The sequence below is a fragment of the Crocodylus siamensis genome, chromosome 11, assembly GCF_052110815.1.
Source record: "Crocodylus siamensis isolate JL-2025a chromosome 11, ASM5211081v1, whole genome shotgun sequence".
NCBI lineage: Eukaryota > Metazoa > Chordata > Crocodylia > Crocodylidae > Crocodylus > Crocodylus siamensis.
The window spans coordinates 20,141,776-20,169,068 of NC_143405.1; the positions used below are offsets into that span (position 1 = coordinate 20,141,776).

The 27,293-nt window shown below is 48.0% G+C and overlaps 1 protein-coding gene across 17 annotated transcripts in view; it reads left to right on the plus strand.

Moving 5' to 3' along the window:
- Positions 1-11,577: 11,577 nt before the first annotated feature.
- GRIN1 (glutamate ionotropic receptor NMDA type subunit 1) overlaps positions 11,578-27,293 on the plus strand; it is a 62,622-nt gene continuing 46,906 nt past the window's right edge. For all 17 annotated transcript variants that reach the window (XR_016438492.1, XM_090022059.1, XM_090022061.1 and 14 more), the window contains exons 1-3: positions 11,578-11,853; positions 14,898-15,032; positions 24,226-24,402. Coding sequence is in view for 16 of the 17 variants with exons in the window: in XM_090022059.1 (XP_089878185.1) it covers positions 11,605-11,853; positions 14,898-15,032; positions 24,226-24,402 (561 nt within the window). In the remaining variant the exon portion in view is untranslated. The remainder of the gene's footprint in view (positions 11,854-14,897; positions 15,033-24,225; positions 24,403-27,293) is intronic.

The following is a 27,293-nucleotide window of genomic DNA, read 5'->3' on the forward strand; positions in this document are numbered from 1 at the left end:
TGTCCCCGAGCCGCCCCGCGCCGGCAGCAGCCGCCGGCTCCGCCGCTGCTCGGCTCCCAGGCGAGGGGTGGGCTCTTCCTTAAAGCGGGGGCGGAGTGCAGGTGTCCCGAGCGGCACGGCCGGCTCTGCCCCCAGACGGGTGGGTTTCATTGTGCCGCTCCCGCTCTCGCCTTCCACAGACCCCCGGGACTCCCTCCCAGCCCCCCAGAGCCTGGCTTATTCTCCTCTAGGCCCAGACAGCTACACCCCCAACCACTGTAGCATTAACCTGCGGACAACACTCGCCCAGTGCAATGAAACCAAAGGCCTGCGGCCTTGTTGCCAGACCCACAGTGCCATCTGCACCAGGGTGAAAAGGGCATGCAGGCATCTAGCTGAAGAAACCATTTACAGCAACTACTTTACATCAACAGATGCATACAGAGCCCCCCACCCCGAAGCGTTCCCTACAAGAACGTGCCGGCTAGAACTCAGCCCACCTCGCTTCCCTCACACCCATTGCCTCCCTCACTATGTGGGTGTGTAACATCCAACAAGCTTGGGCTTTCACCATAAAAGAAATAAACTACACCCAAGCTCATGTGAGCTCCATCCCATCTTTCTGCACTTTCAAACAAACGTTTTCACACAAGTTTCATTTCACTTCTCTCTTTCCTTTCTGCCCAATCTCCCACACACACTCTCATTTTATGCATGAATCCATTCCCTTAACCAGCTGCATTTTTCATCTTAGATGCCCTTGGCAGAAGTTTCATTTTGCAACTTTAACATTGCAACTTTGCTGAAACGGGACCTCTGGACACTGTCCAAGCAAGTCTTTAGTTCTGGACTAATGGGAGGTTAGTGCTCCTGGAGATTGTACACCCTAAGTTTTCCCCCACCCATCCCGTCTTTCCTCAGATTCTGTATTTCCAATTCTTCTTCATTGTCTCTTAGAATACAAGTGCCTCAAGACATATTTCTAGTGGGCCAGATTTGCATTAGGTTACTGGTAATGTAGACAAGTAAGCAAGGTGTCTAAAAAAATGCTGAACACGAGTGCGTGCTGTACTACCAGTAGACAGCCAATGTCACAGAAGGTGAAATTACTTTAGAGAACCTCCATCAGCTGACTTAAAGGAAACATCCTCTAATGGAGCAAAAGGAGCCCTGTAAGAGTGATGTTGTAGCCACTGTTGTCCAGAAGTGTCAGGCAAGGATTTTTTAGGGCGATATATTTTATTGGATGAACTATGTAGTTAGGATAAAGTTAGACAAGCTTTTGAATGCAAGACATTCTTCCTCAGGTCTTTCAGGGTTGATGGTATTTCTCTGTATACAACGCTATACCTTCTGAAATGCACAGCTGGAAAATTCCAAAATTTCCAGGAATGTTTAGTGGGCAGAATCCAAGTGAACTTTGCCTTCACTCAATCAAAGCTGTTTTAGTTTATCCATGCAATGTCTATTTAGTTCTGCAGACACAAAACATCTCTCTGCAGCACCAAGCAGGAGCGGTCAGTGGAGAGATGAACAAGACAGTAAACAGGATTAGGATTATTGTTTAAGGTTCAAATTAGGGGTGCTGCAGGAAAGGAAGTGATGACGACTATGCATGTTCAAGTGACCTGAAAAAAAAAATCCCATTAGAAAATCTCACCCAGAGACACTTCAACATATATTTGAATGCTGAGTCCCTGAAGAGCGGGTAGCTTGCAGTGCTGATCCTGCGCAGTCAGAGGGCTCCTGTGCATACATCTCAGCATGCTCCGTGGGCTCCCCCAGTCCACCTGGCAACGGATAGCAGCAGTGCATAGAGCAGCCCTGATCAAGTTGACCTAGACTGCTCAGTCATCCTATGTCTACCTGCAGCACAATTGTGTGGTTGTGAAGAAGACATGTTCTGCTCCCTGCTTAGTTAGAATAGTAGAGTCCAGCCTGAGTGACACCTGTCTCAGGGGGGTGGGAGAGGAGAAGAGCCTTATTTAACCCTGGTTGTTTCCAGGTAATTTCTCTCTTGAAGCAGCAGTTTTTCCTCTGGGAGAAAAAATCCTGAACATCTATAAACACATGATTTCTCCAATAAGTCACCACTCGTGACTGAGTCACAGAAAATTGCTGCTCCAGTTTCTTTGCCTGAAGCACGACAGCTGTCGAGAGAACATCATTATTCATATATGTATGCAAGTGATAAAACCATCTAGATTTAAAAATGCCATCTTGCAAAGGCTTCAGCAAAAGGGGAACTGATGCTTCCAAACATTGAAGTGTTACTATCATGCCAGCCATCTTAGAAGTTTTTGTGGGTTAAGAGAGCACTGTTGATGGAAGATAAATATCCATCTTTCTATTTTAGGTGAATGTCAAATCTGTTATTTAATACATTGGATTAATTAATTATTGTTTAAAAAAGAAACTGGTGAGAAGGGGCAGGGAGGAGGAAGTTTCTTGAAAGACTTAAAGTCATTGGTTACATCCTATAAGGGGCAGAGGCTTTGCCTACACTTGATAATTCTGCTGGCGGGATCTCTTTTGCTGCACCGCAGCTGCCAGCTTCAGCCTTCCACTGCACATACAGGCTTCTGTGCCTCTGGCGATGGCACACATTCCCAGTTGCAGCAGCTGAGCTGGCAGAGCACAAAACACACAGTGGGGAGGCATCCCAGTAGCCTTTGCAGCATAAAGGACTGATGAATTGTAGGATGCAGGCAAGTGGCATTGTGGGATGCCCAGCCTTCTCAACAGCACGTGTTCCCACACCCACTTTGGCCCATTTCTCAGCCCCTGCCATTTTTGAGTGCTTGCACTCAGCCTCCGACACCTTCCCCATACCTTCCAAACATGGATTCTTTACTCCCCATACACCAGACCATGCGTACCTTTGCAATAGTAGGAAAAACCCATAGCCGAGCTAGACATCCTTGGACATAGAGCATGGGGCATACAGAAAAAGCCCAATGGCCAATGACTAGGAATTGCATGCTAATAGAAGTCCTCAGAAAATGCAAACATTGTGGAATGTAGTTTCTGGGCACAGCAGACTCACACCAACAGAAGGGATCACATCATTCTGCACATGCAAGGTAAAAACAGGAGTAGTTTCAAAGCATTTGGATGTGCAAATCCAGGGGCAGATCAACAGGGAGGAGGAAGGTGTGCACTGACATAGTTGCACTCCACACCCTTTGATTCCTGCTCCACCCAAAGTTTAAAGCCAACTGTTTGGCAATGAACAGAAGTGCTGCTTTCAGGTAGCAGCAAGGGAGTCAATTGACTTCATGGTTTTTTTAAAAATCTACTTGATTTCTTTTAAATTCTTCATTTCACATGTTAGTATCCCACTTTCCTTTTTAACAGTCTTGCTGTTCCACTAATGGAGCTAGCCTTTCTGCTGCCATTCTGCTGCTCCTGGTAATACAACTCCTATTTCACAGCTTTGCAGTTTATTGGAATGAGAACAGAGTTATATTTGTTTTCATATCTAACTGAATAATTATCCCTAGGCCCCCAGCATTTTAGTAAAGCTTCTAGTTCCTTTTACCTGCAGAAACATGTGTCATTTCATATGTGATGAAGCACCCCACTACGTTCACCCAGCTTTTCAAAATCCTAGATCCAGTCGCATGCAGAGCCATTTTTCTAGTTGCACGTTGAGCTCACTGTGCTGAAGCAATTTGAGGAGGAAATCAGCTTCTCCATTGATGAGCAGGTGGACCATGCTGTAGAAGCTGGCCACCATAGACTCTCAACACTCAGTTGGGAACCAGGTTTTGTGGTCAGTAAGCCAGTAGCCTGGGCTGATATCATGGAGGTGTGCAAGGCTATCATACATGTCCTTCTATGACGAGTTGTGGCCCTGGCTACATGGAGGACAATTTTACAGCATTAGTTATGATGGGGATGTCAAACTACACTGGTGGGACTTGTAGCAATGTATGCCTCAGGGGTGGCCATAGCACTACTTGATGGAGAAGTTACCCCAGCACCTCCTACTCTCACCCAGATTTCTCAAGCTACTGCCTAACCTAACCTGCCACACCTTGACAGAATATTATGAAGTTAGAGATTACCCCCTTCAGAGTGGAATGGGTCCTAAGGCACCTCTAGTCCTTTTGGTGCTACTCTCACTTTCTCCCTGTCTTCTTTAACCTTGGCCCAATTGCCTGTCAGCATACCTGCCCCTATTGTTCTTTAAGTCCTTGTCCTATTAGTACATTGAATCCATAGCCCAGTGTTACCAGTTATGGCTTGCTGGCCCTAACTGTGCCTTAGGGGCATCCACAATGGGGCCCTACTGGTCCCAAATCATTGCCTCCAGTCTCCCCCATAACCATACCCATGCCTCACTGTTGTTACTCAGCCTCTGTTCATTGAGCTTTCCGTTTCAAATACTAGTTTCTGACCGCTTCGTCTCCAGCTCTTCTGTCTAGGCTTCAGCCTCCTCAGCCTCAAGAACATAAGTGCTATACTGTGACAGGCCAATGGTTCACTTAGCCCCATATCCAGTCTCTGACAGTGGCAGGTGCTATAGGGGAAAGCATTGGACAGGATATCTCCAGAGTGATCCATCCCCTATTCAATACCTTCCCTGGCATCCACCAATTACTGGGTTAGAGATGGCAGAGAAAGTGTCTCCAACCATTCTGTTCAATAGCTATTAATAGATCCATCTGCCATTAGTTTATCCTGTCCCTTTTTGAGCTGGGTTCTGCTCTCTGCCTTCACCACCTCCTGTGGCAACAAATTCCATAAATTATCTACACACTGCATAAAAAGTACTCTGTCTTGGTAGGCGACAGGTTTAAACCTAACAGCTTCAGCAGGTGTCCCCTAGTTCTGGGGCTTGGTGAACAACAGTTCCCTATTCACAACCTTCATGATTTTATAGGCTTCTATAATATCGACCCCCTGCCTTCTTTCCAAACTGAAAAGTCCTAGCCTTTTAGGTCTTTCCTGGTACGCCAACTGATCTAGGCTCCTGATCATTTTGGATGTCCTTATCTATACTTTTTCTAATTTTGCTACAGCCTTAGCCCCTGTTCTCTGGCCTCAGCTTCAGCAGTCTTCACATTCCTGACCCATTCAGGAACTCAAGCTGCAGAGTGCTCAGGCACCCCATAACATGGCCTCCAAACCATCCACTACAGCCACTCAAGCCACCACTAGTTACTCAGTACACTCCCACTATAAAAGCTCTAATCCTCATGAGCCAAGAAGGATACCCTTCTGGGTGAATAGAAATAGCTCTTACCAAAAATCTGTAACCCATCTGGGTACACTCACCCACTGAGGGAGACTTCTATGCCCCCTAATAATAGCCCCTAAGCCCAAACTTACTCACTCCTCAGAAAGTCCTTTCCTCCCTAACACCTTAGACCAGTGTGTACCTCCTTTCCTGGAGTCAGTTTATATCCTGGCCCAGCTCTGCACCTGCCAACCAGCCAATCCCTGACTTTTCTCTCTGTCACAGGAGTTTTCTATTATCCCCTTTTAGCCTCATTTGCTTCTGGCCATCTCTGGCAGATGCAGGTCCACACCTGGGTTCAGTTTCTCTCCCATCAGCAACCTCTGCACCATTTAGCAGTCTATAGCTCATTTAGTCCAGAGCTTGGTTTCAGTGCAGCTTCTGATTAGGTAGCTTCCCCCACCCCCCATTAGCTGGAGTACCACTGATATAATCCCTCTATTTATTCCTCCCTTGATCAGAGTTATTCTCTTTACAGGTTCTAGGATTGTTTCTTACCGTGTTCTGTAGCAGCATCCCCATGTATAAGTCCTTGCCCCTCTGGGCCACATTGTTTTCTCCTGCTTATCAGCCCCTTAATAACAGGGTTTGGGTCCCCTGTCACAGGACTCACGTAGTTATCCAGGCCCCCCTACAGCTGTCCTCCGAGTACATTAGTAGGAAGAGGTGCTTCTTCAAGGCATACTATAAATCTCTTCAGGCTACTGAAGAGCAGCTGATGTTTCCTTGCTGAGGGTGGGCAAGGTATAAAGAAAGGAGATGTTGCAGAACAGTAGATGGGGCACTTAACTGCTCTGCTGCAAGCAAAGGTCTTTGATAAGCCAGTGGCATGGCCATTTATTCTACAAGGGAGAAGTAGAGCCACTATCCTTCAGCACCTCCAGGAGCAGCTGCAGGAACACTTCAATGGTTCCAGGGAATGGGCAGATGAACCGGATTTCCTCAAGACAGAGCCAGTTTAGCAGTGTAGCTACCCAGAACAAGTAACTGAGGCCACAGGCTCAGGGATATTTCCCTAAAAGAGCTATATAGCCACCCACACACCTGTATACCCCCTCTCCTCAGACAAAAAATAGCTATACCCACCCAACTACATTGGCCAGATGCCTGGAGATCAGGAGCCTGAAGTCAGGGAGGTTGTTTCTCCAGAAGAAGTCCCCCTGCCCTTCTACTTTTACTACCAAGGTATCTAGGGTCCTTGGAGAAATCTGTGCCCCCACAAGCTATACTTGAATCCAGTAGTATCATTTTCAGTTCTTACAGGAAAGGCATAGGGGTGGGGGTGTGAGGAAAGACATGAAGGAAACCATTGGACTGGCACTCCAAGCTCACTACATAGCAATGCTTCCCAGTAGCAAATTTAGTGGTCTAAGTTATTTGTACATGAATTTTGTTAATGACAGGAGGGAAACTCAGTCATTTTCCTGACAAAGCACCAGAGATATTTTTACAGGATCCAATTTACCTGCTCAGTCTTACTGTCCATCTGGAAGAGATAAGTTGAAGAAATGTGCAGATTTACCTTAATGAAGTTGAAGAATGTGTGCTGGAAATGAGAAATGAATTATAGCCCTGGATCTGCCAGAATGCAAGTTCATGGATCCAGAAGGTATGCTCCAGGAAGACTGGGCTACTTCCTGGCTGGCAGGGGCTCCACATCAAGAAGTAAAATAGTTACCATAATTAATAGGGCTGCAGTCACCAGGACTGATGTAAAATCCAGTGATATGGTTGTCCAGGGCTAGGCCTGATTGGGTAAATGGTGAAGCAAACCAAAGGTGAAAATCTCTGCCAGCTGGAATCTCTCAAGTGCAACACATTAATGAAGTGCAACATATACTGATTCCAGGTGTTGGTTCTAGTTATGGCCCACTAGCCTACACCGAGCTGCAATAAGCCATCTTTCTTCTTGATAAGGAAGGCAAATGGTTCAATGCATCCCCTGATGAGAATTTTTTTTTTTGGAGGTAATTTCCCAGGGCCACCAAGTTCCAGTTCCAACAGCAAGGAGACAGATAAAGGGAACTGCTATCCGAGGCTCAAGGCCAGTTGAACAGCCCCTATAGCCCATGCGGCAGTAGATTGTCATTCTTTTCACTGGACATATTGGAAAAGAAAAAAGCTGGTACCGAGCCAGGGGTGGTGCAGTGGGTCTGACACCACCTTATCCTGCAAGTTCTGAGGCAAGTGGCTGGGGTGCTAATTGAGGATTTACAGCAAACCTTGAGGTTGCTAGCCTATTGGAGCCCTGTGGTATGGGGACTAGGGCCACCCTGGCAAAATAGAAGGTAGTCAGGCTGTAATTTAGGGGATGGTAGAGAATTCCAGAGTCTACCCATCCTATCTCATCCCACCCCAGCTTGGATGTAAAACAAACACTGGGGATCCTCATTGCCTTGAAGGGTATCTTTGCATTTTTCTGCCAGTGCCAAACAGAAGCAGGAGCATGAAGCCATTGCTGCCTAGCAACTACAAATGACTAGAAGTAAAACAGTGAATAGCCATATTGCTGTTGTGAGCACACCCCCTCACCAGCATTTAAGGAATGCATAAGCCTTGCTAAAGGATTCCAAAATTGGCTCCTGCTTCCTCTCCTGGTGCCTTCAGTAGGAGGCTTGAAGTCACATCCATTCTGAAGAGAATGCAAAATGGTAGCAGCTGGACTGAATTCAGAGCAGATCTGATACAGCCTCACCCCTGTCCCCCACGCTTTCCTGCCGTCTTGGGGATCTGGGTGTTGCTCTGCCAGTAGCGATACCTCAGGGCTCTGTCCTTTGCCCCCTCTTCTTTTCTCCCACATGCGCTTTCTCCGCCTGACCCCCGTTTGAATGTGACTTTAACTGTCACTGCCATGCTGATGACCCTCCAGGTGATGAGTCTCTCCATAGCCTACACCTGTGTCCCTCCATCCAAACTAAAATCTCAGCCTGTCCCTGACATCTTGTGGAGACCCAGCCATCACTGAAATTCAGATTAGCCCAAACAGACTGTTCCTCTAAGCTCTTCTTCCCCCATTTCACTATCATAGTCAACAGCCTCACCAGCCTCCCCATCATTCAACCCAAAGAAATGGTCTATACCTTTGCCATATTCTAGAAACTCCCTTTGGTTCCTGGAGTCATGCCTCTGTTGCACTGTACTCCAAACTCCTATACTGCTAATGTCCAGGAGCTCTCAAGAACATATTTTACAAGTGCTTCCCTCCGAAAAAAGGTGCACAGCTCAGTGTGGTTCCAAATAATAGACACTTTGGAATATGCCCCAGAAAACCCAGTTCTGGATGGGCAGTTTGGAAAGGCTTGGTACATTGTTTGATTTAACTGCTTGAGCTAAATGAGGGAAATACATGCAACTGGTTTCTACTTGGACTTTGGGCAATATAAACAAGCAGTGGAAATTTCCCAGAACCCATGTAACCAAAATCCTGTCTTTAAGTTCTCACTGGCATATTGGATCCGAACCATTGGCTCAGGCTCCTGTCCCTGGCTAACACCTTAGTTCCTGTCTTTGGCTCCCGACCCTTGGGAATATGCCATTTTTGGACCACCCGCCTCCTAGTTCTACCCGTTACTGGTCTGAACTTCATCCCTAATTGTTGAACTAGACCATCTACATCCTAGTCCTGACAAACAGGAAGGGTAGGATCACACTGCATGTTGGTGGACACCTTCCCTTACATTTCAATATGTTAAGGGTTTTTAGCTCCACTGAAAGTCAGAGCTAGGAAGATTTCTGTGGTAGTCAAACAGGCAGCCTCACAGACAGCAAACATCTTCCCCTTAAGAGGCAACGTGGTGACTGAGGCAGGAAGGAAGACATACCACTCATCACACAGGGTTCCCACAAGAATAACCAGATCATGGAAGTGACTGTGGCTTCTGTTTACACAAGTATCACACTGGGGAAACTCTATACACACCCAGGTGTCTTCTACTGATCAAAGAGCTTGAGGACACAGTGTCTTGCGGTGACACAGTCTGCACTGGGTGAGCCTTCTTGCTGCCCTTTGTGATCTCACCACTCTCTGATGCAGGAAAAGTGTATCCCAGCTGGAGATGTGGCTTGGGAAGGCTGCAGGCATTTGTCAAATCTCTGCAGTGCTGCGGGGAAGATTAGTATCTTCAGGCATAAAAAAGAACTGGCCAAAGTGCAGAGATAGAGCGCAGGCTCCTTTCCCTAGGTATGTCCATCCTGGACTCATGCTCAGCTTGCAAGAAGCCTTGAAGGTGGGTCCCCTTCCTTTTACAGCAGTTGACTCAATATGCTAATAGGACTTGACATTTTACATTAACAATAGAGAAGGCTAGAAGATATTTCTTAGGTTTGCCTTTTCCTCACTGGCTGTTCCTTTTGCTAAGCTACCTCCTCTGCTATTCTGCCTTCAGTGTTTCTGGACTGTCTGAGCTGACTTGTCAGTGCTGCTGCATGGGGTCCTTGGGCATCCCCAGCTGTCCTGGTGAGGAATAAGGTATCCCCTTAGTTTTATACCCTGTTTTTACAGCCCTCATTAAAATGAGCTTGTTCTATTCTTTTATTCATCCAGATCAACATTTTGATTTATAACTGACATCACAATGAGCTTATAGCACGCGCCTCACATAGACAAAGAAAAAGAATGGAACCAAATGCGTGTAAGCCACATATGCAGCAAACTGGGTGTGATTGCCTTTGCTTTATAGCACCGTTTTCCTTGTGGGAAAGGTGGAGTGCTTCCGAGCTGGATCTAGCAGGGCACACAAGATAGAAAGAGCTGTCCAGGATGCCACAAGCCTGTTGTTTTCAGGCTTTGGGGTTTAGAAACAACATGGCAGTGATGAAAAGGGTAAAACACGAATCCCTGGCTTCCTTATGCTGGTTTTGCTTTGATCAAGGTGCTTTGATCAGAGAGCAGCTGGAATTTCTACATATTTCCACACAAAGCAATGTAGGGGTTGAACTGGGCAGAGCCTATTTTCATTTCCTTGCTATTATTCTCATAACTGCGATGGGCTTCATCTGTTCTCTCCGCTGGGCAAACACACCTCAGAGACCGCTGTGGAGAGCGGGGTCTTACCTGGAGAGGCTCCTTGCAGCAAGGCGTCTCTCCCCCTCTACCCTGCATGCTTACAGAAAGGCCATTTTGCTTCAGCATTTCCTACCGAGTACATGGTGAGAACATGGGACACAGACAAAATGGTTTCCATAGCAACTTGCACTTTAAAGACGTCAACGGGGAAATTTGCAATGGTGGGGAAAATATCTGCTTCCACTCATTCGCTGTGAAGGAGCGCAGTGGTGGGCTGGGGCAATGTGCTAGAAATGGCTGACGTAAAAACATCCCCAGACATTTTTTCTCCCCAGTGCTTATACTGCTCTTTTTTCTGGCTGGGATACAGTGGGAAGGCCGATGGCATTTATCCCTTGGATTTAGATGAACAGTGCTTGGTTTCCTGAGCTCACCGTCTTTTTAAAAGATGCATGGGTGTAGAGAGGTTTCCATGTTGACAGCGCTGGGGAGCAAGGTCCTTGTTTGCCCCGGCATCCGAGTATCTGGTAACTGGATATGCCTCTGCCAGGGAGGAAAATCCATTCCCTTCCACCCTTGACCTGCCCTTGAAGAGCTGCCGACAGCTGTGCATGAACTCAGCGCGAGCCGGCGCGGCCGCTGCCCGGGGCAGGGTGCTGCGGCAGCCCACGGAACCTCCCCGTCGGCAGGCGAATGGCCTGTATCCCGGGCCGGCCTGAGAGATGCTCCCGCCAGCCAGCTGGAAGCCCCAGCCTGGCCCCGGGCTCAGTGCTGTGCTTGCGAAGATGGAGGGAGGGCGTCTGGCTTTCAAGCCGGCGCCGCAGTGGGCCCTCGCACGTCCGTGGCCACGTCTCTATGCAGACGGCCGCTCCCGGACTCGGCCTGCCCCCCAGCGGAGTCCCCTTCCCCCTGAGGCCCGGTCTTGGCCCCCGCGCCGGGGCGAAGGGCAGCGCCAGCCCTCGCGAGCCGCCCCGAGCCCCGCAGCCTCGTGCCGAGAGAGGAGGAGCCCTCGGGTCGGGCTGGGGCTGCGGTCTCAGGCTCGCGCCTGGCGGGGCTCGGGGGCTGCACCGTGCGGCGGGCGGGCGGGGCGGGGCGGGGCGGGGGGCGCCGGCGCGGGGCGGGGTTTGCGGGGTTTGCGGGGTTTGCGGCGGGCGGCCGGCGCAGCCGCGACCACACGCGGGCGGGCGCCGGCGCTGGCGTCTCCCGCGGGCTGCGGCACGGACGGCGCTTCAGCACCGCGAACAGCGCCCGGCCCCGCGCCCCGGCGCCCGCCCCATGGGGCCGGCGGGGCCCCGCGCCGCCTGCCGCCGCCGCCCGCGGGGCGCCTGAGCGGGCAGGGACGGGGCGGGCCGCCGCGCGCCCCCGGGCCAGCACCATGCGGCTCCTGCTGCTCGCCCTGCTCTTCTCGTCCTCCTTCGCCCGCGCCGGCTGCGACCCCAAGATCGTCAACATCGGCGCGGTGCTGAGCACCAAGAAGCACGAGCAGATCTTCCGCGAGGCGGTGAACCAGGCCAACAAGCGCCAGGGCACCTTCAAGATCCACCTCAACGCCACCTCGGTCACGCACAAGCCCAACGCCATCCAGATGGCGCTGTCCGTCTGCGAGGACCTCATCTCCAGCCAGGTACCGGGCCGCGGCCTCCCCCGGCCAGGGCCGGCCCGGGCGGCGTGTCCCCGGGGCCGCTCGCCGCATCTCCATGCACCGCGCCATCGCATCCGCTCCCATCCCGCCCTCGCCTGCCCCGGCTGCCCCGGGCGCGGGTGGGCCGGCCGCGCGGGCGTCGGGGCGCAGCGGGCGGGCGGCGGGCGGCCCCGGCCTTCTCGCCCCGGGGACCCCGCGCCGCGCCGCTGCACTGCAGCCTTTTACATAAGAGCCGCGGGGCCGGGCACGCGCGCACACACGCACGCTCCCTGCACGCGCGCGCACACGCGCCCCCGGCACGCGCACCCCACAGGCACACGCGCGTGCAGAGCCCCGCGCCGCGCAGCACGGGCGTCGCCGGCGCCTCTTGCCCAGCCCGCGGCGGCCCCGGGAGGCGCCCCCCGCCCCGCGGTCACACCCGCGCCGTGGCGGGCTCGGCGGCAGCCACGCGTGCCCCCGCGCCCCCGCCCCTGCCACTGCAGCCCGCGCCAGGCACCCCTGCCCCTGGCCACACCGGGACGGGGCGGGGAGAGGCTTCGTGCCCCCCATCCCGCCCGGGGGCTGCTAGGGGTGGGAGCCGATAGGATCCAGCTGCTGCGGAGAAGGTCCGAGCACTCCCCCCCTGCCAGGCATGTCTCCTCCAGCAGTCCCCGGCCCCCACCCACACCTTCATCCAGGTCCTGCCCAGACACACACACGCCCATCCATGCAGGTGTGCACACAGGCAGGTGGGGCGGGCGCGGGGGCAGCCAGTGAAGGAGGGACACAAGGTGGTGGTGCTGGGGTGACCTCCTGGTCTGGGTTCAGAGGGCAGTGCTGATGGTCAGGCAGTGCTGGTCAGGCCTCCCCTTGCCTCACAGCAGTGTTGCAGCATGGTTGTCTGGGGAGGAGTAGGGGCCTGAAAGCCCCCGGGGATAAATCCCTTGTCTGGAGTGAATATGAGCCATTTTGCTAGGGAACAGGCTGTGAGTGCCTTCCTGTCCCTCTGTCTGTCACCCTGAGATCAGAACACCCATAGGAAAATGGAAGGTATTCATTGTGATGTAGTACCCGTGTCCAGCAGAGATGCTACACACACGCGCGTGCACGTGCGCATTTTTAGACCACTGCATCACTGCTGGCCTGACCATGTGGGTTACTTGGCAATTACAGGCTTGTGCAGAGGCCCCCCAAGGGGCTTATGCCTCATTGAAGCTCTGTTTTGAGGTTAGAAGTGTGACTGAAGCGGTGGCTAGCTCTTCTCCTGGTCCTCTGAGTATGGAACGTGGTAAACTGGTGCAAATTTGAAACAATGGAGGTTTTCCGAATTGTGAATATCTGCCAGGTTTGTTCCATGCATTCACAGCCCTGCCTGCATTCAGCGACACTGCTGAGTGACGCATTTTAGCCATTGTTCGTGTCGCTTCGTAGTCGGCTTGTCATAGATGGGAGTGATTCGGCGTGGCACACCGGTATTCTCAGGTTCCAGAAATCATGTCACTGTGCACTGTTGGGCTGGTGGCCCATACACTGGGCTATAGTGTTGCCTGCGTATTTTATATCTTGGCACGTTGCATACATTTAGCGATATTAGCTCTGCCGGGCTCTGCCCCCCGCCTTCCTCCTGCTGCCTGCACCAATGCTAGGCACGTTCTTTCCTCTGCCTGCAGTGTTGCTGGGCGTTCCCTTTCCTCTGCTTGCACCACTCTGACTTTCGCAACACCATTCTCTGGCCTCCTCTCTTTCACCTTTCAGTCCAGTAAAAGCATCAATGCTACAATCATCTCCCTTCATTCCACCCAGCAATCCCTTGCCCTAGCCGTACTGGATTCCTGGCTTTTCCTGCATTCAGACCAAGTACATAATTCTTGCTAGCAAGATCATACATCTCCCTCCCCACTCCTCTCCTCTTCCATTGGGTCCTGCACCCTGGTCATCCTCTTGTTTTCCTTCTCCACCCTCTTTCATCCCTTCTCAGCTATTCCCCTTCTCCCTGGGTACATCCCTGGACTGGAAAAACTGTTTTCTTCCCTGGGAGTGCTCTCACCCTCCTCCAGTCTTGTCACAAACCCCACTGCCTCCAGGCATCCTTCCTGCCTCCGCCTTGGAGTTGCTCCTCCCTGGCTCATTGCTTGTGTTTCTGTGGTGTTCCTCCCCTAGGACAGAGAAGGTGTCTTGATCAATGGGCCAGATTCTCCAGTCATGCAAATTGGTTTTGCTCCACTGATGCTAATGGAGTTGCACTGATTTACACCAGCTGGGGAGCTGGTCTTGTGCTTGTCAAGTGTCTGGCACATTTATGGGGCTGTGAAAGCAATTTTGTATAAAGTTATGTGGTTTTATTGGCAGTTACAATCACCCTGCTTTGCTAAGAGGAATGAAAACTGCTACTGAGATGTATTCTTTCCCTGGCTTCTTCATGCCTTTGCCTGAGTGCTGAGGATTCTCCTGTGTGCTCCCCCTCATCCCCACCCACCCACCCACCCCACTTGTGCTTCTCCCTGGCTCTTTGATCTTTGTGCATGCTCAGCGGACAGATGGCTGATTTGTTCTGTAGCTCTGACGTGCGCTCAGAGCTCTTGCTCTCACTAAGAATCCCAGCTGACCACTTTGCTTGTAATAGTCCTCAGAGGGGAATTACAGTAGAGTATTAAATGTGTGGTTAAATAAATTGCATTACATAGTGTGACTGTAAGGGAGATGTTTCCCTTTAATCTGTAAGCCAGGAGAGTTATTAGCTTCTGTTGCAAGCAGCCAGACAGCACATTTCCATCAGGATGGAATCCAAACAGAACCATTTCTTCCTCATAGGCTTCAGCCCAGGGCTAGAAGCAGTCTTTTCATGCACACCTTCCTCCATGCATTGAACCGCATCATGACGTGTGACGTGTCGCTTTTGTAGTGTGATTGTGCTTTCTTTTGTTTGATTGCTGTTATCACATTAGAACTTGGCTTTTTAATGTTGCAAAAAAGAAAAGGAAATTCACAGTTTGTGACAATTTGCTCCTGTGAAATAATGTTTGTATCATGTATCCTGTGTTCTACAGGTCTATGCAATATTAGTTAGTCACCCACCTGCTCCAAATGATCACCTAACACCAACACCTGTATCATACACAGCTGGCTTCTACAGGATTCCTGTCATTGGTCTGACAACACGCATGTCTATATATTCTGATAAGGTAACTGATGCATGTTTCCTATTACAGTACCTCATACATGTGCTATAAATGAAGAGCGTTCACCAGGAGTGGCTAATGATATCTGCATTACTTTCTCCAGAATTTCTTTCTTTCTTTCATTCTTTCTTTCTTTTCCAGTTTGATATGATGACTCTGTTGTTCTCTCTTACTCTTGCTCTCTCTAGATTCCTTGTTTTGCAACAGCTTACAGGGTTGACCTACATATTGCTGGATCATTTCTGCAATTTCTCTGTAAAGCTGCTGGACTCAAAGCTCTTTGGTTAAATTGAATGAATGAACTAACTCCTGAATTGGTGACAAAGGACAGCTGGGGTCCTCCTGAGTGGGCTCTGGATACTGGCAGAACTGCAGAGATGGACAAGGACTATATTACTGAGTATCTCTTAGAAAGAACTCTTTGAGTTCATTCCGTGGGCTGGTGTGTCATCATTAGCAGCAGAGATGTTAGAAATTATTTTTAAAGTATCCTTATGTATTAAATATCATCCAGTCTGTCCATCTCCCAACACATGTTCCAGGTGCCCCAACCAATGTCCATAATCCCTAAGAAAATTAAAAGGCACTTGAAAGTGAGACTCCCCATATGCAGAGTGCCAGGCAGGGATACTCTCCACTTAAGCCTAATATATTTTGAGAACTTTAGGGGGTTTTGCACAAACTTTGGGTGGGCGTCACCACCGGGTTCATATCACACTTCTGTTACTGCAAGGGGATGGTGCTGCAGGTGGTTCTTTTTTGAGATGTGTCTCAACTCATAGCTGATCTTGCAAAACGTCTTCTGAAAATGTATTTGCTCACTAAGGGCTGAAAGAGTACCCTAGAATTCTTCCAGAGACGGCTGCGATTTTCTTGTTTCATTGCAAACCCAAAGTTGGACACACAATTGTGGATAATTTTGCTGAGGTCCATGAGTTCATGGAGTTAGAGCTGCCCTATTCCAAAGCTTGAATGTATGCCTGTTTCACACAGTGATGGCTTTCACATGTAGAATGGGAATGTTCACTGATGCAAATGTTCAGTGCAAAATTAGTCACTTCTGCAACATGCCAAATGAAGCCAAGCTTCATGAGGGGAAGAGCAGTGATTCAGATTAAATCAGACAACAGCTCAGTATAACTAGAACTTTGCTTAGGGCTCATTAGTCTTTTTGATGCACTGCTCCAGGATCAATAAAAAGGGCTGGATAGGCTCAATCCAGTTCCAACAGGCCAGGTTCCTTCATAAACTTCCGCTCTCACAGTTTCCACCTTGCCATCTGCCATCAGCCTCTAGAAAAGACAAGGGTAGGGCTTACTAGGCCTGACTATTGACATGCCCCAAAGGTGGGCATCTGGAAAAGAGGTATGCCCTGCCTACCAGAAGTGGGGAGAAGTTTGTATTGTCACTGCACGTCTTCTGCTGGTTCTATGGACAAACATCGTGCTTAGTTCTCCCGAGCACTGAATAATGTTTAGTCCAGGTGTTGAGTAGGATCTGTAGCACTGATTTTAAAGTATCAGCAGATGTGGGCATCTCTGCATAGGGGAGAATGGTCAGCAAACTTGTCTGATGTTATTGTGGTTACAGATAATGAATGCTGATTGTGCAGTACGGTTGACTAGCTTGTGGTGGGAGCACTGGGGAGATTTCAGTAGAGCCAAAAGTGCCACCCGTCAAGTGTTGCTGGGAGAACAAGAGAGACAGGGTGATGATGGTGGATCTTGAACATTAGAAACTACTTGGACTTCAGAAGGCAGTTTGCTCAGGTGTTAGGAAAAGTGTTGGGTGCCACTGCTGAGTTGTTGCAGGCATCCCTTCCAGCCTCAGAGACAACCTACATGGGATATGACAGGTGTTGCCAGTCAGAAAGGCATTTTTCAGTAGAACGGGTGCCAGGAATAGAGGGGTACCCAAGTATATATCATTCCAGTTTCTTCTCAACAGAGTTATCACTCACTGTTGTTAATGTTGTTTCTTATAGGCTGTGTAGACAGTGATGTCTGTAGTTAGGTATAATTGGTATTTTCCATTATAAGACCCTGTTTTCAGTTGCTTGTAACCTTGCCAAATTCCTACCATGTGAGAAGAAGTTTTCTGTGCCAGGAGTCTGCTTCAACCTAAATTTTTCTGAACATCTCAGCAAAAAGAAAGAGATCGGCTGTTTTTGATGGTAAGATCAAGGGAAAATGAGCCATTTCACCCGTTTTAACAATTTCATGGGGAAGCTGTAATTTGGAACAAAATGATAGCTCTGTGTTGCCAAGATGTCAGGGATGTATCTTCTGCTGTTTCCAAGGGAATTTACTTATGAGCTTCTGAAAAATCTCAGGTCACACATGCCTGGTGAAGAATTGACAGAGTTGGGCAGCGAAAGCCAAAGATTCCCTCTTCACGGAGCATGCTTCAGCCCCTCACAGCTCTGCTGTATAACCAGACTACACATGCTCCAGCCTTACAGAGCAGAGCAGTTGAGCATGATCCTGCAACTGAAGGGGCCATGGGAGTCCTGCAACTGAAGGGGCTCTCAACCCCAGCAGCTGCTGACTTTGGGTCCCAGCAGCATCCCATGGCTGCTGGGACCCAGAGTCCTGCAGCTATGGACACAAGGTCTGGGCAGTGCGCCTCCTGGTGCTGGGACCCAGCTGGATCATCTGCAGGGCATGGCAGCAATCTCCCAGTCCCAGGGGTGCATGAAACCCCCAGGGCTGAGAGATTGTGGTTGCCAGGCTCTCCCAGCCTTTGGATGTTTCATTCCCCTCCTACAAGGCTGTGAAACCCCAGTAAGTGTGATGTCCCAGCCCCAGGGGTTTCACTCAACCCTGGGGCTGGGAGATCACAGCAGCCACATTTCCCAGCTGCAGGAGTGTGTAGGGTGCCCCCATGGTTGGGAGCCCCTCAGCTGAGGGGGCTCCCAGCCACAAGAGCTTGCTTCTTGCCAGTGCAGGCAGGGGGAGCGCAGGATTGAGCTCCCCTTGTATCTGCAACAAGGCGCCATGGGATCTAACGTGCAATCCCACAATCACACCTGCTGCAGCTATAAGGCTCGTGCATTAGATCCCACTTCCCCTTTATCTGCATGTGTAGAGGCAGCTGCTGTGTTCTTCATTTTATGTGAACCCAATCCAAGACACTTGGCACGTCTTTGGCAGTGACCACTTGCTCAGTTGCAGCTGAGGTCAATGGAAGCTCTGATCTGAACATTTAAAGTGATTTATAGTAGGGGTGTGTGAAGCAGGCCCTATTCAATTTGGATATGGATTCAGCCCAGATCAGGGACAGTGATTTGATTTGTTGATTCAGATCACTGTCCCTGATTCGATTCAGCTGAATCCAGATCTGAAGATTCAATGCTGATTTGGAGAACCACAATTTGGACATAGATACAGCTTTAAATGTTTTTCCTACATACCTCGAAGTACCAGCGGGGCTTGTGAAAGCTTGCAATGCTGAGGCAGATGGAGTGTCCCACGGGAGCATGAGGGGCCCTCCACGTGCTCGGTGGCAAACCCAACAGTGGACTGGAAGTACTTCTGGTTCACTTCTGCCTCCCCTGGGGGCCCACACTCCCCACACACACCCAGCTCAGCAGTTGGCTGTGGGGAGACCCCAGGTGCCCCCCAGACCCAGGAGGCACCAGTTGCCAAGGGCGGGGGGGTGCGGTGGGGCTCCATGCACCTCAGCATCACAGCACTCATGAGCCCCTGCTACCTAGAGGTACATGGAAAAAACATTTAAAACTGTGTCTATGTCCAAATTTCTGAATCTCTCCAAATCGAATCAGAGGGTTTTGATTTGATTTGGAGAGGTTAAAGGGTCCTGTGATTCGATTTGGATTTGGAGATTAGGCCACTGAATCGGGCCAAATCTCCACCAAATCGAATCAGGGACTGAAGCTCTGCACAGCCCTAATTTAAAGTGCTACATAATCTGGAAGAAATCAGGTCCAAGGTCTTCTCAAATTGGTCCTCCTACCCGCAAATGAGTGGGCACTTTTGACAATTTTGGCTTTAATCTCTGTGCCTCAGTTCCTCACCTGTAAAAAGGGACATTAAGCCCACCACACCTCATGCCAGGGGTCTGAGAGCACCAGAGAAAAGCTTATGAGCAAAGAAATCATTTTGTAGAACAGAGGCGGCCAGCTTGTGGCATGTGTGGCACACAGCAGAGCAGGGAGGGGACAGGCAGCACAGCAGCAGATAGGGCAGGGGATGGAGATGGGAGTGGCACTCAAGGAGGGTATGGGACTAATTTGTGGCAGCCTTCCAAAAAGATTGGCTTCTGCTGCTTTCAAGTGTGCAGGGTTTGGGTGATGTGCATTAAATACTGCATGGGGACACTAAATAGTGAGATAAAAAGATGATTGATTAAATACCTATTCAATGAGCCCCATCTGCCCTGTGCACTGAATGAGATAGGGGTCTTGTGGATGAATAATATGCAATCATGTAATTAAAGAATGTATTATAATAGATGTGCACATGGGGGGCCAAATGCATGGGATTACATTGATTCTGGCATTTCATAACAACAGAGTACTTCACTTTGTAACTCCATCAAGACATTATTTCTGTAATATAATAATAAGGAAAAACATTTGCTACTTGGGGGATTCCTCTGGCAAGGAAACTGCCTTTATCTCAGGTCAGTCAGGATTTCCAAATAACCAGAGGGCAGCAGCTGTTTAGCTCAATAAAATCAAAGGCCTTCAGAATGCCGAGATGTTCATGATACCGACTGGCAGGTACAGGATTTAAGCTCTGCAGTGTGCAACAGAGAACGGATAATCTGTTGGCTGAAGCAGACAAAAAAAGTCTATCTGCTGCCAGAGCAAACAGGCACACCCCATGTTTGTGAGTATCTAATAAGAAGACATTAAAGATTAGGAACCTGATCTGAAAAAAATCACTGTGCCCAAGGAATTCACATCTGAGTTATCCAGTGAGTACCTAAATCCGTGTTTATGCTCTGTGCCCTGGACTAAATAAAAGTGATCTGATTTGCAAAGGGGCTGAGTTTCCAGCAGTGTCTGTGAGGTCTGAGAGAGCTCAGGACCTCTGAAAATCTAATTTTTTTATGCCTGAATCTCAGTATGGCAGTCAGCTGGGTGGTCAGATAGCTAGGCTTTAGGAAAGATTTTAATCTGATGGTCAGAAGAATTAGTTATATGTGGGCTGAATCCTGCTTACTTCCTGAAACACATAAAAAAACCAAACTGATTGGAGTTGGAACTGATCAGTATTTATTTGCTCTGAACTTAGACTGCCATTTTAACATATAGCTCTTTGTGCATGGGGCTCTGCTTCTGGGCAGTACTAAGTGGAATGAGGATGCTCCCTGTGTTAGGAGGTGAAAGCTAGGCAGAGGACAGACTCTTTGCTCTGGGATAATTTCTTTCTCTATTATAAACTCTCCATGGTGACCAAGAACTTAATAGTTCCTCATGTTGGGAGCTATATCCTGCTTTGACCGGCACTTTCCTATATAGCATAAATAGTAACCAGCAGCTTGCCAAAACAAGGTGGAGGCTGCTTTGCAGGCTATTATAACACCCAGTGCCATTTTAATGTGCATTAAAATAAGCTATCCTCATTAAGCATTACTTAAAAACTGTGGGTGATTTTACATGTGTTCGGGGGGGGCGCAGTATATCATTAGAGTATCTCTGAGATGCTGCTCTAATTAAAGCCCCTCAGTGTCTCATCATGTATCAGTATCCCTGAACTTCAAAATGGCAGTGGGGGCACTTTAACTAAAGCTCATTGAGCGAGCTTTAGTTAAAGTGCCCTTGCTGCCATTTTGAAGCATGGGGATGCTGATATACAAGACGCTGAGGCTGGCTGGAGCACACTAATTAGCATGCTCCAGTAGACTTGATTGAGTCTGCTCTGGCACACTGTAATTACAGCACATCAGAGCAGCCTCCCAGTAGGTCTACAGACACCCTGTACTCTTCAGTTAATGCACATTAAAACAAACTAATGCACATTTTCCTAGTACCTCACAGTGGAGGTACTAGGTTTAATGCGCATTAACTATAGCATGTTAATATACCTATAGACATGCCCAGAGAATGGTTGACATGGATCTGTCAAGTGCTTTCATTACTGCAGACCTTTTGGGTGGCAAAAAGGTTCATAGGAAAGATAGTTTTACATGGAGGCTGCAGAATATTTCAGGAAACAAGTCTTCAATTTGTAACAATAGCTGATTGAATCAGCTTTAGATAAAAGTGTCAAAAAGCCCCACTTAAGCACCTGATACCACAGAGCTAGGTTGAACTAATGCGCTGCTTCTTTCGGAAAGCATGGGGGTTTTCTTCCCCCACATCTGTCATAATGCGTATTTGTGCTTCATACCTGAACCTTGGAGATCACAATAGTGCCACATGACTCATGACACCTCAGACAAGCTGAGAAGCTTTCCAGTAGAAATAAATTAGCATAAAGCAGTGCATGATTATTCTGAACAATGCAGGACTTTGTGTAAACATCTTTTAGTTTGTGGACAGTTATAAACAGAAACCTAAGCTGTATTTGAAAACTATTTGTTTGCTGCTGTTTGCTTATTGCGTGCCAGTAAGATAGCTTTGCGTATGTTAGTTATTTGCTGAAATGTTCATTCAGGTTTAATTCTGAATATGTACTGGTTCTTCCTCTGCTTGATACAGGCCCATGAGTGCTCTAATTTATCAAGCTCCTTTTTGAATTCTACTTCTAACCACCAAAGAGTTTCTAGTTTTCTGTCGTCTGCAAACTTGATCAGAAAAAGCTCTCTATTTCTGTATCCAAATGATTAATGAAAAAGTTGAACCTCATTTGAAACTTACAGCCATTCTGATATTGATCCATATGTGGTGTCTCCTTGCTTGTGATTATTCAGCCAATTACAAATGTTTCTAACAGTAAGTCTATCTAGCCCACATTTCTCCGGTGTACTCAGGAGACTGTCATGTGAGACTGACCAAAGGCCTTACTAAAATAAAAGTACAGTCTGTCTATCTCATTTCTGCTTTCTTAGTTACCCTGTCAAAGAAAGAAAACAAGTTGACTTGAACCTGTTTGTTCTTAACACTGCCTGCTTGTTATTTCCCCCTCCTCCTCCCGGTGGTTACAAAATGACTGTTTTATAATTTGTTCTAGTAACTTCCCAGGTACTGAAGTCAGGTGGACCTGTCTGCAATCTCCCTGGTCCTATTCCCCACCCTCCTTAAAAACAGTACATGTCAGCTTGTCTTCAGTCTTCTGGGATCTCACCTGGGACCTATGATTTTGCAAATATCATTATCCAGACTTTTTCCTTGTCCCCTTTTTCCCCCCTAGTCATTTTGTAAAATCCATTAAAATGACTGGAAAAAAGAAGGCAAGGAAAGGAAAAGTTAAGTGAAGGAGAAAAAAGAAAAATCAGAAAAATGAAGAACAACAAATAAAAATTATAAAAGCTCAAAACAAATACTAAAATTATTTTAAACATGTCACAAACATTTTTGAAATGGACAGTTCTTGCAAAATTATTGAATCACACAAGAAGGCTTTGTTCTGTATTAAAAAATGTTATTCGAAAGCTTTTGATCAGCTCTATTCAGTCCACTGATTCATGCAAGTGGTCTCCATGCCTCTACTTGTTGCCCTCTTTGAACCCCTTTCATTTTTAAACTTTAAAGAGGGGATAACTAGAAGCAAATGCTGTATGATAAGTAAAGTTGTGTGGTTGATGGATATAATGCTATTGAAATATTTCTGTCTTTATTTTCTCTCCCAGTCCCTAGTCATCCCAACATATTGCTTGCATTTATAACTTCTGGTACAGAAGAAGAGCTGTTAATGAGCTGCCTGCTATGAGGCCTGGGTCTTTTTTCTGACTGGTTAAAGTTAACTTACAACCCTGAAACATGTCCATTGAATCCTCCCAACATGAATGGCTTTGCCAACCTCAATACTGAATTCCACCTGTTATCATGTGGCCCGTTCCCATATCTGGGTTAGGCCCTGTAGAAGTTCTGTACAGTCTTCGCCAATCTTGACTAACCTAAATAGTTCATTGCCACCTGCTAATGGTGCCACTTTACTGGTCACCCCCATATTCCAGGGGGCTGAAAAGTATGTGAACGGTAATATTGTTCATTTGGGATGGATTCCCAATTTCTGTCTTAAGTAACCTCAGTTTTATCATTTCAGCTCTTTCCTCCCCTGTTTTATACCCTTTCCTGTTTAGGGCTTTGCCTGCCTTTTGGGACTTGCTTGGGTAGATCTTATGCAGAATGAGAATATAAGCATTTTAATGTCCTTACATTTTCCTGCACAGCCCTTTCAACAAGCTGTTTTTCAACCTTTGCGTCAGCTGCAGTTTTTGGTACAATCCCTCTCCAGAGGATGTTGAATGTAATTACTGTTGCTTAATCATTCAGCCATAGTTACTTCCTGAGGCAAGGAGTGTGGGTTAGTTATATAAGCCAGGAGTTCAGAATTGTTTCATCTCTTATGGGCTGTAGAGCAAGCTCTTCCAAGAAGCAGTCATCCAAAATGTCATAAACATGCTTTTCCATGGCTCTGATTTCCATTGCTTTCTCTGGGCCCTTTTTATTTCTAACCTTTTTGACAGCAATAAACACTGAGTTCCAGGTGAACGTGTACTGTTGATGAATACATTGCCATTAAAATAGTTTCATCTTTAGTTTCTATGCCAACCCCTACACACCCAAACATATTGCTTGCCTTTTTAGCAAAAGCCTGGTATATGTGCATGCATCGAAAATTGCTCATCACTGCTCCTTTCTTATTTGCTCCCCCAGAACTGTGCACTCAAAATCATTTTTAAATAATTTAAGACCAGAAAAAGGCTAAATTTGCACTGAATGTTATTGACAATGAATAACTGCACCAGTTCTTTTCCTTGATCATACGCTAATAAGTCACAGACCAAAAATCCATTCACCCCATGTGTTGGGTTGGCTCCAGGAAACAAAAATGTGTGAAATCAAGGTTACTACCTGCTCTTCAACCAAGAAAGGGAATTCTAAATTACAGAGGCCTGCTAATGGTTTGATGTCAACAGCCTATAAATTGCCAAAAATTCCTGCTTTGCTTGTTCTTGATTTCTAAGTTTGCCCAGTACATGTGGAGCTGATTGGTCAGTAAGAAACCCCTGCAAGAATGAGCTGCAAAAGTCTATGTTTAGCTTTTGTTCTTCCTTGCAGAGCATCCATCTGTCCTTCTTGCGCACTGTGCCGCCATACTCTCACCAGTCCAATGTCTGGTTTGGGATGATGCGAGTCTTCAACTGGAATCATGTCATACTGATTGTCAGTGACGACCATGAGGGTCGTGCTGCACAGAAGAAGCTGGAGACACTGCTGGAAGAGAGAGAATCCAAGGTCAGTTTCTAAACATTGTCATGTCATTTTGTTAAAGCAACAACAACAAAACTAGAAGTCTTGGGCTGTTGTATGTATGTAGATTTCTGTATGTAAAACACCTTTTCTTTCCATTGTAACATGGCTGACATTATGCTTAAAGCATCAACAGTGTCTGACTAGTACCTGACAGAACTTTGTACTTTATTCATTTCACTTGCTTTGCCATGGTCGAAATCTCCTACATGTAAATCAACTACAAAAGAAGGGAAGAATAACCTGGAGCTCTGCAAATACCTCATCCCACAGATTTCCACCTAGGGAGAGGACCAATCGTTCAGCTTAGGAAAAGTACTTGCCCCATTCAATCACTGAAGGACCAATACAAACCAAGCAAGGCCAATTACAAAACAAATGAATCCAGAAGAGCAGCTTTTTTAATTGGCTAAATGGTACTTGGGAGGGCAAGGGCAGTCAGTGCTTTACTGCACAGAGGTATAATGCACCCTCTCTATAAAGCTCTCAGCTATATAGCTGTTGTTTTATGCCCTGGTTCCCATCTCCATTGAAGCACATGCTCAACACAGCTTTCCTTACATGCCCCATGCTGTATATGAGAGTATGTTTGTGGCTTCTGAGAGCAGCTTTATCGAGGAGGTGCACTGCACCTATTTTCAGTGCTAAGCAAGGGTGGGGGGAAAGCTAAGGAAGTCCAGCTGTCTGAAGACTTAGAAGAAATTCTCCAGGTTCAGGATGACTGTAAGTATGCTCCAGTCGCCTGTGGGTGATAGGAGCCGGAGCTCTGCTGTTAAGGCTGAAGCTGAGCAGGCACTTGCAAGGCAACAGACTGCTTGGCTGTAGCCTCACTCTGAGCATTTTCAAAGGGAAGTGTTTTAACTAAAGGACACAGAACCTCCTCCATGGCAGGGATGTGGAAATGACAGCTCTACCCAGCTCCTCTCGCCTGCTGCCGGATGTCCAGGGTAACAGCTCCATGAACTTCCAGGCCCATTACACTCTTCGCAAAGAAGTCCGCTAAGATAGTTTCCCTTCCCGACTATCAGACACTGTCAGGAAGTGACACTCATTCCCCACTGATGCCTCAAGAAGCTGGCATGAGGTCACTGGTAATGACTGCAGTTTGGCAATACCTGGCTGTGTCACCCCATGCTGGACAGTCAACCAGATGAGGCAAGCCCGGTTGTTGATTAACACCTGCAGCTGCAGATGACTCTTGTGCAGTCTGTTTAAAATGCAATATCTTTGAGTGGGGAGAAACCTCTTCTGGCCCTTCTAGCAACTGCCTTCTTTTGCATTATGGCAGCGCTGAATGAGCAATAGGTGAATCGTTTCTGAGAGATGGCACACGTGCTCAGCTGTGGGCAGCCCCAAGACTGAAGACTCCTCTGACTTCCACAGGCAGCTTCTGCCTTTGCTGACACTGTTCTCAGTCAGGCACTTCCCCGAATGCGAAGCCTGAGAGTTCCTCACTGCAGCTCAAGGCCATTGCCAAGTCCTTTCTTCTCAGGAATCAGTGCAGCCCCTCCCCAAGAACCACCCTAGGCTGTGTCTTCGGTTTCTGCCTGCAGTCAGTGATGGCTTTAAAAGGGTCACCATCACTATTTTTCTGGGGCAGTGTGTTCATGCCCCTAGTTGCACACATCTTTCTCTTACCCCCAATGTCCATGCCCACAACTTTTGCTGCTGCTTCTCGTTTCTACTCTGAGTTCTCCTGGTACCTCCACTCACTACAGTGTCCTTTTGATCAACAAATGAGGACATCAGACTCATGTCATAATCTGGTACTCTGTGCTTTGCTTCCCTCTAAGTGATACTACCTCTGTCCGGCATCATACCTCCTCTTCATCCTGTTATTTCTAAGAAAAAAGCACCAAGCATGGGGTCTGTGTGGTGGCTTGCACTGTGTTTGACACAGTGCCATGGCAAGGAAGTTTGGTGCCCAGGGCAAAGTCTGCAGTGGCAGTCCACCCTCACCCTGCATATAGAGCTGAGGGGCACATGCCCCCCATGCTTGCCAGGGAGTGCACACAGTGGCAGGAGCCCCCCTCCACGTGCCCCCCTCCTCAAACGAGTCACTCATGGCTCCATCCTCTGCCCTGCTCCAGCTGGGCAGTGCCTGTTGGTGCTCCTTTGCTTTGGTACCCAGGACAGTCACCCTGCTCGCCTCCTCCCAACCTTGATATAGGACTGGTTTGACCTAAACCCGTAACAGGCCTGAATGTCTTATAGCAGCCATGAGACTGCTCCAGATGCCGCAAGTGTCCTTTCTGAGGAGAGATCATCTTCTTCTTTGTCTTGGTTGACATCTGCCAGGCCATCTTATTCCATCCTCTTTGCAGTGGAGCAGATAGGATCAAGAACAGTCACACCCCCACAATCCAGTGAGCTCTCTTAACATACTGGGAACTCTAAAAACTGGCTGATAATCTTTAAGTGGGTTTCTCTAACTTGTCCCCAGTCCCTTCTGGCATCTAACTGCTCTTGTAATCACAGAGGGTCTGCTTTCTATTTTGTTGAGCTGACCTGATGGTTCATTATTTTTTCATGACTTCAGCCCTACCCTAGCTCATCCCCCAACATGTGTTTATCTTCACATAGTCAGACTGAACAACGATCTGCCCCAGAACAAGAATTGAACAGAAAGGAAAAGCTGCTGCCACGCTACAGAGCTCCCCCTTGCAATCTACCTCAGGAAGGCCATGACTTATGGTGAGGAATTCAGTGTTCACTCAAACTTGAGCACAATATACCTGTGCACTTATGGGATCAAACACATCTGTAACAAGAGCAGGATTTTCTGCTCTCTCTCACTTGGCAGCTACAAGAAATCTGCTGAAACTCACTTCTTGTGGTATAATTCTTTCAACATAGGCATTTAGGTCACAGCATTC